Raw genomic sequence first — 18,041 nt, forward strand, 5'->3', positions numbered from 1 at the left:
AGACACACACTTATTTGGGAAGAAGCACTACACTGACACACACCTATTTGGGAAGAAGCACTACACAGACACACACTTATTTGGGAAGAAGCACTACACTGACACACACCTATTTGGGAAGAAGCACTACACAGACACACACCTATTTGGGAAGAAGCATTACATAGACACACACCTATTTGAAAAGAAGCACTACACTGACACACACCTATTTGGGAAGAAGCACTACACTGACACACAGCTATTTGGGAAGACGCACTACACTGACACACACCTATTTGGGAAGAAGCACTACACACACACACACCTATTTTAGAAGAAGCACTACACTGACACACACCTATTTGGGAAGAAGCACCACACTGACACACACCTATTTGGGAAGAAGCATTACACTGACACACACATATTTGGGAAGAAGCACTACACGGACACACACTTATTTAGGAAGAAGGACTACACTGACAAACACCTATATGGGAAGAAGCACTATACTGACACACACCTATTTGGGAAGAAGCACTACACTGACACACACCTATTTGGAGACAAGCACTACACTGACACACACCTATTTGGGGACAATCACTACACTGACACACAAATATTTGGGATGAAGCACTACACTGACACACACTTATTTGGGAAGAAGCACTACACTGACTCAAACTTATTTGCGAAGAAGCTCGACACATACACACACTTATTTGGGAAGAAGCACTACACTGACACACACTTATTTGGGAAGAAGCACTACACACACACACACTTATTTTAGAAGAAGCACTACACTGACACACACCTATTTGGGAAGAAGCACTACACAGACACACACCTATTTGGGAAGAAGCATTACATAGACACACACCTATTTGAAAAGAAGCACTACACTGACACACACCTATTTGGGAAGAAGCACTACACTGACACACACTTATTTGGGAAGAAGCACTACACTGACACACACTTATTTGCGAAGAAGCTCTACACTTACACACACTTACTTGGGAAGAAGCACTACACTGATACACACTTATTTGGGAAGAAGCACTACACAGACACACACCTATTTGGGAAGAAGCACTACACAGACACACACCTATTTGGGAAGAAGCACTACACTGACACACACTAATTTGGGAAGAAGCACTACACTGACACACACCTATTTGGGAAGAAGCACTACACTGACACACACCTATCTTTTGAAGAAGCACTACACTGACACACACCTATTTGGGAAGAAGCACTACACTGACACACACCTATTTGGGAAGAAGCACTACACAGACACACACCTATTTGGGAAGAAGCACTACACTGATACACACCTATTTGGGAAGAAGCACTACACTGACACACACCTATTTGGGAAGAAGCAGTACACTGACACACACCTATTTGGGAAGAAGCACTACACTGACACACTCCTACTTGGGAAGAAGCACTACACTGACACACACCTATTTGGGGACAAGCACTACACTGACACACACCTATTTGGGGACAAGCACTACACTGACACACACCTATTCTGGGACAATCACTACACTGACACACACCTATTTGGGAAGAAGCACTACACTTACACACATTTATTTGGGAAGAAGCACGACACTGACACAAACCTATTTGCGAAGAAGCTTGACACTTACACACACTTATCTGGGGAGAAGCACTACAGTGACACACACTTACTTGGGAAGAAGCACTACACTGACACACACTTATTTGGGAAGAAGCACTACACAGACACACACCTATTTGGGAAGAAGCTCTACACAGACACACACCTATTTGTTAAGAAGCACTACACTGACACACACCTATTTGGGAATAAGCACTACACAGACACACACCTATTTGGGAAGAAGCACTATACTGACACACACCTATTTGGGAAGAAGCACTACACTGACACACACTTATTTGGGAAGAAGCACTACACTGACACACAACTATTTGGGAAGAAGCACTACACTGACACACACCTATTTGGGAAGAAGCACTACACTGACACACACCTATTTGGGAATAAGCACTACACTGACACACACCTATTTGGGAATAAGCACTACACAGGCACACACCTATTTGGGAAGAAGCACTACACAGACACACACTTATTTGGGAAGAAGCACTACACTGACACACACTTATTTGGGAAGAAGCACTACACTGACACACACTTATTTGGGAAGAAGCACGACACAGACACACACCTATTTGGGAAGTAGCACTACACAGACACACACCTATATGGGAAGTAGAACTACACAGACACACACCTATTTGGGAAGAAGCACTACACAGACACACACCTATTTGGGAAGAAGCACTACACAGACACACACCTATTTGGGAAGAAGCACTACACGGACACACACTTATTTGGGAAGAAGCACTACACTGACACACACGTATTTGGGAAGAAGCACTACACTGACACACACTTGTTTGGGAAGAAACACTACACAGACACACACCTATTTGGGAATAAGCAACACACAGGCACACACTTATTTGGGAAGAAGCACTACACTGACACACACTTATTTGGGAAGAAGCACTACACTGACTCACACTTATTTGCGAAGAAGCTCGACACTTACACACACTTATTTGGGAAGAAGCACTACACTGACTCACACTTATTTGGGAAGAAGCACTACACTGACACACACCTATTTGGGAAGAAGCACTACACTGACACACACGTATTTGGGAAGAAGCACTATACTGACACACACTTACTTATGATGAAGCACTACACTGACACACACCTATTTGGGAAGAACCACGACACTGACACACACCTATTTGCGAAGAAGCTCCACACTTACACACACTTGTTTGGGAAGAAGCACTACACCGACACACACTTATTTTATAAGAAGCACTACACTGACACACACTTATTTGTGAAGAATCACTACACTGACTCACACTTATTTGGGAAGAAGAACTACACTGACTCATACTTATTTGCGAAGAAGCTCGACACTTACACACACTTATTTGGGAAGAAGCACTACACTGACTTACACTTATTTGCATAGAAGCTCGACATTTACACACACTTATTGGGAAGAAGCACTACACAGACACACACTTATTTGGGAAGAAGCACTACACTGACACACACTTATTTGGGAAGAAGCTTTACGCAGACACACACCTATTTGGGAAGAAGCACTACACAGACACACACCTATTTGGGAAGAAGCACTACACTGACACACACCCATTTGGGAAGAAGCACTGCACAGACACACACTTATTTGGGAAGAAGCACTACACTGACACACCTATTTGGTAAGAAGCACTACACAGACACACACCTATTTGGGAAGAAGCATTACATAGACACACACCTATTTGAAAAGAAGCTCTACACTGACACACACCTATTTGGGAAGAAGCACTATACTGACTTACACTTATTTGCAAAGAAGCTCGACATTTACACACACTTATTGGGAATAAGCACTACACTGACACACACTTATTTGGGAAGAAGCACTACACTGACACACATTTATTTGGGAAGAAGCGCTACACAGACACACACCTATTTGGGAAGAAGCACTACACAGACACACACCAATTTGGGAAGAAGCACTACACTGACACACACCTATTTGGGAAGAAGCACTACACTGACACACACTTATTTGGGAAGAAGCATTACACTGACACAAACCTATTTGGGAAGAAGCACTACACAGACACACACCTATTTGGGAAGAAGCATTACATAGACACACACGTATTTGAAAAGAAGCACTACACTGACACACACCTATTTGGGAAGAAGCACTACACTGACACAGCTATTTGGGAAGACGCACTACACTGACACACACTTATTTTTGAAGAAGCACTACACTGACACAAACCTATTTGGGAAGAAGCACTACACTGACACACACTTATTTGGGAAGAAGCACTACACTGACACACACTTATTTGGGAACAAGCACTACACTGACACACACTTATTTGGGAAGAAGCACTACACTGACACACACTTATTTGCGAAGAAGCTCGACACTTACACACACTTACTTGGGAAGAAGCACTACACTGATACGCTCTTATTTGGGAAGAAGCACTACACAGACACACACCTATTTGGGAAGAAGCACAACACTGACACACACCTATTTGGGAATAAGCACTACACTGACACACACCTATTTGGGAAGAAGCATTACATAGACACACACCTATTTGAAAAGAGGCACTACACTGACACACACCTATTTGGGAAGAAGCACTACACTGACACACACCTATTTGGGAAGAAGCACTACACACAGACATACACCTATTTTAGAAGAAGCACTACACTGACACACAACTATTTGGGAAGAAGCACTACACTGACACACACCTATTTGGGAAGAAGCACTACACTGACACACACCTATTTGGGAATAAGCACTACACGGACACACACTTATTTGGGAAGAAGGACTACACTGACACACACTTATTTGGGAAGAAGCACTACACTGACACACACCTATTTGGGAAGAAGCACTACACTGACACACACCTATTTGGGAAGAAGCACTAAACAGGCACACACCTATTTGGGAAGAAGCACTACACAGACACACACATATTTGGGAAGAAGCACTACACAGACACACACCTATTTGGGAAGAAGCACTACACTGACACACACTTATTTGGGAAGAAGCGCTACGCAGACACACACCTATTTGGGAAGAAGCACTACACAGACACACACCTATTTGGGAAGAAGCACTAAACTGACACACACCCATTTGGGAAGAAGCACTGCACAGACACACACTTATTTGGGAAGAAGCACTACACTGACACACCTATTTGGTAAGAAGCACTACACAGACACACACCTATTTGGGAAGAAGCATTACATAGACACACACCTATTTGAAAAGAAGCTCTACACTGACACACACCTATTTGGGAAGAAGCACTATACTGACTTACACTTATTTGCAAAGAAGCTCGACATTTACACACACTTATTGGGAATAAGCACTACACTGACACACACTTATTTGGGAAGAAGCACTACACTGACACACATTTATTTGGGAAGAAGCGCTACACAGACACACACCTATTTGGGAAGAAGCACTACACAGACACACACCAATTTGGGAAGAAGCACTACACTGACACACACCTATTTGGGAAGAAGCACTACACTGACACACACTTATTTGGGAAGAAGCATTACACTGACACACACCTATTTGGGAAGAAGCACTACACAGACACACACCTATTTGGGAAGAAGCATTACATAGACACACACGTATTTGAAAAGAAGCACTACACTGACACACACCTATTTGGGAAGAAGCACTACACTGACACACAGCTATTTGGGAAGACGCACTACACTGACACACACTTATTTTTGAAGAAGCACTACACTGACACAAACCTATTTGGGAAGAAGCACTACACTGACACACACTTATTTGGGAAGAAGCACTACACTGACACACACTTATTTGGGAACAAGCACTACACTGACACACACTTATTTGGGAAGAAGCACTACACTGACACACACTTATTTGCGAAGAAGCTCGACACTTACACACACTTACTTGGGAAGAAGCACTACACTGATACGCTCTTATTTGGGAAGAAGCACTACACAGACACACACCTATTTGGGAAGAAGCACAACACTGACACACACCTATTTGGGAATAAGCACTACACTGACACACACCTATTTGGGAAGAAGCATTACATAGACACACACCTATTTGAAAAGAAGCACTACACTGACACACACCTATTTGGGAAGAAGCACTACACTGACACACACCTATTTGGGAAGAAGCACTACACACAGACATACACCTATTTTAGAAGAAGCACTACACTGACACACAACTATTTGGGAAGAAGCACTACACTGACACACACCTATTTGGGAAGAAGCACTACACTGACACACACCTATTTGGGAATAAGCACTACACGGACACACACTTATTTGGGAAGAAGGACTACACTGACACACACTTATTTGGGAAGAAGCACTACACTGACACACACCTATTTGGGAAGAAGCACTACACTGACACACACCTATTTGGGAAGAAGCACTACACGGACACACACTTATTTGGGAAGAAGCACTACACTGACACACACGTATTTGGGAAGAAGCACTACACTGACAAACACTTGTTTGGGAAGAAACACTACACAGACACACACCTATTTGGGAAGAAGCACTACACAGACACACACTTATTTGGGAAGAAGCACTACACTGACTCACACTTATTTGCGAAGAAGCTCGACACTTACACACACTTATTTGGAAAGAAGCACTACACTGACTCACACTTATTTGGGAAGAAGCACTACACTGACACACACTTATTTGGGAAGAAGAACTACACTGACACACACGTATTTGGGAAGAAGCACTATACTGACACACACTTACTTATGATGAAGCACTACACTGACACACACCTATTTGGGAAGAACCACGACACTGACACACACCTATTTGCGAAGAAGCTCCACACTTACACACACTTATTTGGGAAGAAGCACTACACCGACACACACTTATTGTGGAAGAAGCACTACACTGACACACTCATATTTGTGAAGAATCACTACACTGACTCACACTTTTTTGGGAAGAAGAACTACACTGACTCATACTTATTTGCGAAGAAGCTCGACACTTACACACACTTATTTGGGAAGAAGCACTACACTGACTTACACTTATTTGCAAAGAAGCTCGACATTTACACACACTTATTGGGAAGAAGCACTACACTGACACACACTTATTTGGGAAGAAGCACTACACTGACACACATTTATTTGGGAGTAAGCGCTATGCAGACACACACCTATTTGGGAAGAAGCACTACACAGACACACACCTATTTGGGAAGAAGCACTACAGAGACACACACCTATTTGGGAAGAAGCACTACACTGACACACACCTATTTGGGAAGAAGCACAACACAGACACACACTTATTTGGGAAGAAGCATTACACTGACACACACCTATTTGGGAAGAAGCACTACACAGACACACACCTATTTGGGAAGAAGCATTACATAGACACACACCTATTTGAAAAGAAGCACTACACTGACACACACCTATTTGGGAAGAAGCACTATACTGACTTACACTTATTTTCAAAGAAGCTCGACATTTACACACACTTATTGGGAATAAGCACTACACTGACACACACTTATTTGGGAAGAAGCACTACACTGACAGACACTTATTTGGGAAGAAGCATTACACTGACACACACCTATTTGGGAAGAAGCACTACACAGACACACACCTATTTGGGAAGAAGCATTACATAGACACACACCTATTTGGGAAGAAGCACTACACAGACACACACCTATTTGGGAAGAAGCACTACACTGTCACACACCTATTTGGGAAGAAGCACTACACAGACACACACTTATTTGGAAAGAAGCACTACACTGACACACACCTATTTGGAAAGAAGCACTACACAGACACACACCTATTTGGGAAGAAGCATTACATAGACACACACCTATTTGAAAAGAAGCACTACACTGACACACACCTATTTCGGAAGAAGCACTACACTGACACACAGCTATTTGGGAAGACGCACTACACTGACACACACCTATTTGGGAAGAAGCACTACACACACACACACCTATTTTAGAAGAAGCACTACACTGACAAACACCTATTTGGGAAGAAGCACCACACTGACACACACCTATTTGGGAAGAAGCACTACACTGACACACACATATTTGGGAAGAAGCACTACACGGACACACACTTATTTAGGAAGAAGGACTACACTGACAAACACCTATATGGGAAGAAGCACTATACTGACACACACCTATTTGGGAAGAAGCACTACACTGATACACACTTATTTGGGAAGACGCACTACAATGACACACACCTATTTGGGAAGAAGCACTACACTGACACACACTTATTTGGGAAGAAGCACTACACTGACACACACTTATTTGCGAAGAAGCTCTACACTTACACACACTTACTTGGGAAGAAGCACTACACTGATACACACTTATTTGGGAAGAAGCACTACACAGACACACACCTATTTGGGAAGAAGCACTACACAGACACACACCTATTTGGGAAGAAGCACTACACTGACACACACTTATTTGGGAAGAAGCACTACACTGACACACACCTATTTGGGAAGAAGCACTACACTGACACACATGTATTTGGGAAGAAGCACTATACTGACACACACTTACTTATGATGAAGCACTACACTGACACACACCTATTTGGGAAGAACCACGACACTGACACACACCTATTTTTCGAAGAAGCTCCACACTTACACACACTTATTTGGGAAGAAGCACTACACCGACACACACTTATTGTGGAAGAAGCACTACACTGACACACACATATTTGTGAAGAATCACTACACTGACTCACACTTTTTTGGGAAGAAGAAATACACTGACTCATACTTATTTGCGAAGAAGCTCGACACTTACACACACTTATTTGGGAAGAAGCACTACACTGACTTACACTTATTTGCAAAGAAGCTCGACATTTACACACACTTATTGGGAAGAAGCACTACACTGACACACACTTATTTGGGAAGAAGCACTACACAGACACACACCTATTTGGGAAGAAGCACTACAGAGACACACACCTATTTGGGAAGAAGCACTACACTGACACACACCTATTTGGGAAGAAGCACAACACAGACACACACTTATTTGGGAAGAAGCATTACACTGACACACACCTATTTGGGAAGAAGCACTACACAGACACACACCTATTTGGGAAGAAGCATTACATAGACACACACCTATTTGAAAAGAAGCACTACACTGACACACCCCTATTTGGGAAGAAGCACTATACTGACTTACACTTATTTTCAAAGAAGCTCGACATTTACACACACTTATTGGGAATAAGCACTACACTGACACACACTTATTTGGGAAGAAGCACTACACTGACACACACTTATTTGGGAAGAAGCACTACACTGACACACACTTATTTGCGAAGAAGCTCTACACTTACACACACTTACTTGGGAAGAAGCACTACACTGATACACACTTATTTGGGAAGAAGCACTACACAGACACACACCTATTTGGGAAGAAGCACTACACAGACACACACTTATTTGGGAAGAAGCACTACACTGACACACACCTATTTGGGAAGAAGCACTACACAGACACACACCTATTTGGGAAGAAGCATTACATAGACACACACCTATTTGAAAAGAAGCACTACACTGACACACACCTATTTGGGAAGAAGCACTACACTGACACACAGCTATTTGGGAAGACGCACTACACTGACACACACCTATTTGGGAAGAAGCACTACACACACACACACCTATTTTAGAAGAAGCACTACACTGACACACACCTATTTGGGAAGAAGCACCACACTGACACACACCTATTTGGGAAGAAGCACTACACTGACACACACATATTTGGGAAGAAGCACTACACGGACACACACTTATTTAGGAAGAAGGACTACACTGACAAACACCTATATGGGAAGAAGCACTATACTGACACACACCTATTTGGGAAGAAGCACTACACTGACACACACCTATTTGGAGACAAGCACTACACTGACACACACCTATTTGGGGACAATCACTACACTGACACACAAATATTTGGGATGAAGCACTACACTGACACACACTTATTTGGGAAGAAGCACTACACTGACTCAAACTTATTTGCGAAGAAGCTCGACACATACACACACTTATTTGGGAAGAAGCACTACACTGACACACACTTATTTGGGAAGAAGCACTACACACACCCACACTTATTTTAGAAGAAGCACTACACTGACACACACCTATTTGGGAAGAAGCACTACACAGACACACACCTATTTGGGAAGAAGCATTACATAGACACACACCTATTTGAAAAGAAGCACTACACTGACACACACCTATTTGGGAAGAAGCACTACACTGACACACACTTATTTGGGAAGAAGCACTACACTGACACACTTATTTGCGAAGAAGCTCTACACTTACACACACTTACTTGGGAAGAAGCACTACACTGATACACACTTATTTGGGAAGAAGCACTACACAGACACACACCTATTTGGGAAGAAGCACTACACAGACACACACCTATTTGGGAAGAAGCACTACACTGACACACACTTATTTGGGAAGAAGCACTACACTGACACACACCTATTTGGGAAGAAGCACTACACTGACACACACCTATCTTTTGAAGAAGCACTACACTGACACACACCTATTTGGGAAGAAGCACTACACTGACACACACCTATTTGGGAAGAAGCACTACACAGACACACACCTATTTGGGAAGAAGCACTACACTGATACACACCTATTTGGGAAGAAGCACTACACTGACACACACCTATTTGGGAAGAAGCAGTACACTGACACACACCTATTTGGGAAGAAGCACTACACTGACACACTCCTACTTGGGAAGAAGCACTACACTGACACACACCTATTTGGGGACAAGCACTACACTGACACACACCTATTTGGGGACAAGCACTACACTGACACACACCTATTCTGGGACAATCACTACACTGACACACACCTATTTGGGAAGAAGCACTACACTTACACACATTTATTTGGGAAGAAGCACGACACTGACACAAACCTATTTGCGAAGAAGCTTGACACTTACACACACTTATCTGGGGAGAAGCACTACAGTGACACACACTTACTTGGGAAGAAGCACTACACTGACACACACTTATTTGGGAAGAAGCACTACACAGACACACACCTATTTGGGAAGAAGCTCTACACAGACACACACCTATTTGTTAAGAAGCACTACACTGACACACACCTATTTGGGAATAAGCACTACACAGACACACACCTATTTGGGAAGAAGCACTATACTGACACACACCTATTTGGGAAGAAGCACTACACTGACACACACTTATTTGGGAAGAAGCACTACACTGACACACACCTATTTGGGAAGAAGCACTACACTGACACACACCTATTTGGGAAGAAGCACTACACTGACACACACCTATTTGGGAATAAGCACTACACTGACACACACCTATTTGGGAATAAGCACTACACAGGCACACACCTATTTGGGAAGAAGCACTACACAGACACACACTTATTTGGGAAGAAGCACTACACTGACACACACTTATTTGGGAAGAAGCACTACACTGACACACACTTATTTGGGAAGAAGCACGACACAGACACACACCTATTTGGGAAGTAGCACTACACAGACACACACCTATATGGGAAGTAGAACTACACAGACACACACCTATTTGGGAAGAAGCACTACACAGACACACACCTATTTGGGAAGAAGCACTACACAGACACACACCTATTTGGGAAGAAGCACTACACGGACACACACTTATTTGGGAAGAAGCACTACACTGACACACACATATTTGGGAAGAAGCACTACACTGACACACACTTGTTTGGGAAGAAACACTACACAGACACACACCTATTTGGGAAGAAGCAACACACAGGCACACACTTATTTGGGAAGAAGCACTACACTGACACACACTTATTTGGGAAGAAGCACTACACTGACTCACACTTATTTGCGAAGAAGCTCGACACTTACACACACTTATTTGGGAAGAAGCACTACACTGACTCACACTTATTTGGGAAGAAGCACTACACTGACACACACCTATTTGGGAAGAAGCACTACACTGACACACACGTATTTGGGAAGAAGCACTATACTGACACACACTTACTTATGATGAAGCACTACACTGACACACACCTATTTGGGAAGAACCACGACACTGACACACACCTATTTGCGAAGAAGCTCCACACTTACACACACTTGTTTGGGAAGAAGCACTACACCGACACACACTTATTTTATAAGAAGCACTACACTGACACACACTTATTTGTGAAGAATCACTACACTGACTCACACTTATTTGGGAAGAAGAACTACACTGACTCATACTTATTTGCGAAGAAGCTCGACACTTACACACACTTATTTGGGAAGAAGCACTACACTGACTTACACTTATTTGCATAGAAGCTCGACATTTACACACACTTATTGGGAAGAAGCACTACACAGACACACACTTATTTGGGAAGAAGCACTACACTGACACACACTTATTTGGGAAGAAGCGCTACGCAGACACACACCTATTTGGGAAGAAGCACTACACAGACACACACCTATTTGGGAAGAAGCACTACACTGACACACACCCATTTGGGAAGAAGCACTGCACAGACACACACCTATTTGGGAAGAAGCATTACATAGACACACACCTATTTGAAAAGAAGCTCTACACTGACACACACCTATTTGGGAAGAAGCACTATACTGACTTACACTTATTTGCAAAGAAGCTCGACATTTACACACACTTATTGGGAATAAGCACTACACTGACACACACTTATTTGGGAAGAAGCACTACACTGACACACATTTATTTGGGAAGAAGCGCTACACAGACACACACCTATTTGGGAAGAAGCACTACACAGACACACACCAATTTGGGAAGAAGCACTACACTGACACACACCTATTTGGGAAGAAGCACTACACTGGCACACACTTATTTGGGAAGAAGCATTACACTGACACACACCTATTTGGGAAGAAGCACTACACAGACACACACCTATTTGGGAAGAAGCATTACATAGACACACACCTATTTGAAAGGAAGCACTACACTGACACACACCTATTTGGGAAGAAGCACTACACTGACACACAGCTATTTGGGAAGACGCACTACACTGACACACACCTATTTGGGAAGAAGCACTACACACACACACACCTATTTTAGAAGAAGCACTACACTGACAAACACCTATTTGGGAAGAAGCACCACACTGACACACACCTATTTGGGAAGAAGCACTACACTGACACACACATATTTGGGAAGAAGCACTACACTGATACACACTTATTTGGGAAGAAGCACTACACAGACACACACCTATTTGGGAAGAAGCACTACACAGACACACACCTATTTGGGAAGAAGCACTACACTGACACACACTTATTTGGGAAGAAGCACTACACTGACACACACCTATTTGGGAAGAAGCACTACACTGACACACACGTATTTGGGAAGAAGCACTATACTGACACACACTTACTTATGATGAAGCACTACACTGACACACACCTATTTGGGAAGAACCACGACACTGACACACACCTATTTTTCGAAGAAGCTCCACACTTACACACACTTATTTGGGAAGAAGCACTACACCGACACACACTTATTGTGGAAGAAGCACTACACTGACACACACATATTTGTGAAGAATCACTACACTGACTCACACTTTTTTGGGAAGAAGAAATACACTGACTCATACTTATTTGCGAAGAAGCTCGACACTTACACACACTTATTTGGGAAGAAGCACTACACTGACTTACACTTATTTGCAAAGAAGCTCGACATTTACACACACTTATTGGGAAGAAGCACTACACTGACACACACTTATTTGGGAAGAAGCACTACACAGACACACACCTATTTGGGAAGAAGCACTACAGAGACACACACCTATTTGGGAAGAAGCACTACACTGACACACACCTATTTGGGAAGAAGCACAACACAGACACACACTTATTTGGGAAGAAGCATTACACTGACACACACCTATTTGGGAAGAAGCACTACACAGACACACACCTATTTGGGAAGAAGCATTACATAGACACACACCTATTTGAAAAGAAGCACTACACTGACACACCCCTATTTGGGAAGAAGCACTATACTGACTTACACTTATTTTCAAAGAAGCTCGACATTTACACACACTTATTGGGAATAAGCACTACACTGACACACACTTATTTGGGAAGAAGCACTACACTGACACACACTTATTTGGGAAGAAGCACTACACTGACACACACTTATTTGCGAAGAAGCTCTACACTTACACACACTTACTTGGGAAGAAGCACTACACTGATACACACTTATTTGGGAAGAAGCACTACACAGACACACACCTATTTGGGAAGAAGCACTACACAGACACACACTTATTTGGGAAGAAGCACTACACTGACACACACCTATTTGGGAAGAAGCACTACACAGACACACACTTATTTGGGAAGAAGCACTACACTGACACACACCTATTTGGGAAGAAGCACTACACAGACACACACCTATTTGGGAAGAAGCATTACATAGACACACACCTATTTGAAAAGAAGCACTACACTGACACACACCTATTTGGGAAGAAGCACTACACTGACACACAGCTATTTGGGAAGACGCACTACACTGACACACACCTATTTGGGAAGAAGCACTACACACACACACACCTATTTTAGAAGAAGCACTACACTGACACACACCTATTTGGGAAGAAGCACCACACTGACACACACCTATTTGGGAAGAAGCACTACACTGACACACACATATTTGGGAAGAAGCACTACACGGACACACACTTATTTAGGAAGAAGGACTACACTGACAAACACCTATATGGGAAGAAGCACTATACTGACACACACCTATTTGGGAAGAAGCACTACACTGACACACACCTATTTGGAGACAAGCACTACACTGACACACACCTATTTGGGAAGAAGCACTACACTGACACACACCTATTTGGGAAGAAGCACAACACAGACACACACTTATTTGGGAAGAAGCATTACACTGACACACACCTATTTGGGAAGAAGCACTACACAGACACACACCTATTTGGGAAGAAGCATTACATAGACACACACCTATTTGAAAAGAAGCACTACACTGACACACCCCTATTTGGGAAGAAGCACTATACTGACTTACACTTATTTTCAAAGAAGCTCGACATTTACACACACTTATTGGGAATAAGCACTACACTGACACACACTTATTTGGGAAGAAGCACTACACTGACACACACTTATTTGGGAAGAAGCACTACACTGACACACACTTATTTGCGAAGAAGCTCTACACTTACACACACTTACTTGGGAAGAAGCACTACACTGATACACACTTATTTGGGAAGAAGCACTACACAGACACACACCTATTTGGGAAGAAGCACTACACAGACACACACTTATTTGGGAAGAAGCACTACACTGACACACACCTATTTGGGAAGAAGCACTACACAGACACACACTTATTTGGGAAGAAGCACTACACTGACACACACCTATTTGGGAAGAAGCACTACACAGACACACACCTATTTGGGAAGAAGCATTACATAGACACACACCTATTTGAAAAGAAGCACTACACTGACACACACCTATTTGGGAAGAAGCACTACACTGACACACAGCTATTTGGGAAGACGCACTACACTGACACACACCTATTTGGGAAGAAGCACTACACACACACACACCTATTTTAGAAGAAGCACTACACTGACACACACCTATTTGGGAAGAAGCACCACACTGACACACACCTATTTGGGAAGAAGCACTACACTGACACACACATATTTGGGAAGAAGCATTACATAGACACACACCTATTTGAAAAGAAGCACTACACTGACACACACCTATTTGGGAAGAAGCACTACACTGACACACAGCTATTTGGGAAGACGCACTACACTGACACACACCTATTTGGGAAGAAGCACTACACACACACACATCTATTTTAGAAGAAGCACTACACTGACACACACCTATTTGGGAAGAAGCACCACACTGACACACACCTATTTGGGAAGAAGCACTACACTGACACACACATATTTGGGAAGAAGCACTACACGGACACACACTTATTTAGGAAGAAGGACTACACTGACAAACACCTATATGGGAAGAAGCACTATACTGACACACACCTATTTGGGAAGAAGCACTACACTGACACACACCTATTTGGAGACAAGCACTACACTGACACACACCTATTTGGGAAGAAGCACTACACTGACACACACCTATTTGGGAAGAAGCACAACACAGACACACACTTATTTGGGAAGAAGCATTACACTGACACACACCTATTTGGGAAGAAGCACTACACAGACACACACCTATTTGGGAAGAAGCATTACATAGACACACACCTATTTGAAAAGAAGCACTACACTGACACACCCCTATTTGGGAAGAAGCACTATACTGACTTACACTTATTTTCAAAGAAGCTCGACATTTACACACACTTATTGGGAATAAGCACTACACTGACACACACTTATTTGGGAAGAAGCACTACACTGACACACACTTATTTGGGAAGAAGCACTACACTGACACACACTTATTTGCGAAGAAGCTCTACACTTACACACACTTACTTGGGAAGAAGCACTACACTGATACACACTTATTTGGGAAGAAGCACTACACAGACACACACCTATTTGGGAAGAAGCACTACACAGACACACACTTATTTGGGAAGAAGCACTACACTGACACACACCTATTTGGGAAGAAGCACTACACAGACACACACTTATTTGGGAAGAAGCACTACACTGACACACACCTATTTGGGAAGAAGCACTACACAGACACACACCTATTTGGGAAGAAGCATTACATAGACACACACCTATTTGAAAAGAAGCACTACACTGACACACACCTATTTGGGAAGAAGCACTACACTGACACACAGCTATTTGGGAAGACGCACTACACTGACACACACCTATTTGGGAAGAAGCACTACACACACACACACCTATTTTAGAAGAAGCACTACACTGACACACACCTATTTGGGAAGAAGCACCACACTGACACACACCTATTTGGGAAGAAGCACTACACTGACACACACATATTTGGGAAGAAGCACTACACGGACACACACTTATTTAGGAAGAAGGACTACACTGACAAACACCTATATGGGAAGAAGCACTATACTGACACACACCTATTTGGGAAGAAGCACTACACTGACACACACCTATCTTTTGAAGAAGCACTACACTGACACACACCTATTTGGGAAGAAGCACTACACTGACACACACCTATTTGGGAAGAAGCACTACACAGACACACACCTATTTGGGAAGAAGCACTACACTGATACACACCTATTTGGGAAGAAGCACTACACTGACACACACCTATTTGGGAAGAAGCAGTACACTGACACACACCTATTTGGGAAGAAGCACTACACTGACACACTCCTACTTGGGAAGAAGCACTACACTGACACACACCTATTTGGGGACAAGCACTACACTGACACACACCTATTCTGGGACAATCACTACACTGACACACACCTATTTGGGAAGAAGCACTACACTTACACACATTTATTTGGGAAGAAGCACGACACTGACACAAACCTATTTGCGAAGAAGCTTGACACTTACACACACTTATCTGGGGAGAAGCACTACAGTGACACACACTTACTTGGGAAGAAGCACTACACTGACACACACTTATTTGGGAAGAAGCACTACACAGACACACACCTATTTGGGAAGAAGCTCTACACAGACACACACCTATTTGTTAAGAAGCATTACACTGACACACACCTATTTGGGAATAAGCACTACACAGACACACACCTATTTGGGAAGAAGCACTATACTGACACACACCTATTTGGGAAGAAGCACTACACTGACACACACTTATTTGGGAAGAAGCACTACACTGACACACACCTATTTGGGAAGAAGCACTACACTGACACACACCTATTTGGGAAGAAGCACTACACTGACACACACCTATTTGGGAATAAGCACTACACTGACACACACCTATTTGGGAATAAGCACTACACAGGCACACACCTATTTGGGAAGAAGCACTACACAG

At 42.9% G+C, this 18,041-nt stretch overlaps 1 protein-coding gene across 1 annotated transcript in view; it reads right to left on the reverse strand.

Moving 5' to 3' along the window:
• The window catches only part of LOC126301744 (integrin beta-like protein 1), a 66,960-nt gene that overhangs the window by 13,031 nt on the left and 35,888 nt on the right, over positions 1-18,041 (reverse strand). Inside the window, exon 4 of the mRNA XM_049991715.1 lies at positions 1,563-2,739. Within this exon, the coding sequence (XP_049847672.1) occupies positions 1,801-2,739 (939 nt within the window). The 3' untranslated portion in view covers positions 1,563-1,800. The remainder of the gene's footprint in view (positions 1-1,562; positions 2,740-18,041) is intronic.

The sequence above is a fragment of the Schistocerca gregaria genome, unplaced genomic scaffold (genome assembly GCF_023897955.1).
Source record: "Schistocerca gregaria isolate iqSchGreg1 unplaced genomic scaffold, iqSchGreg1.2 ptg000097l, whole genome shotgun sequence".
Taxonomy (NCBI): domain Eukaryota; kingdom Metazoa; phylum Arthropoda; class Insecta; order Orthoptera; family Acrididae; genus Schistocerca; species Schistocerca gregaria.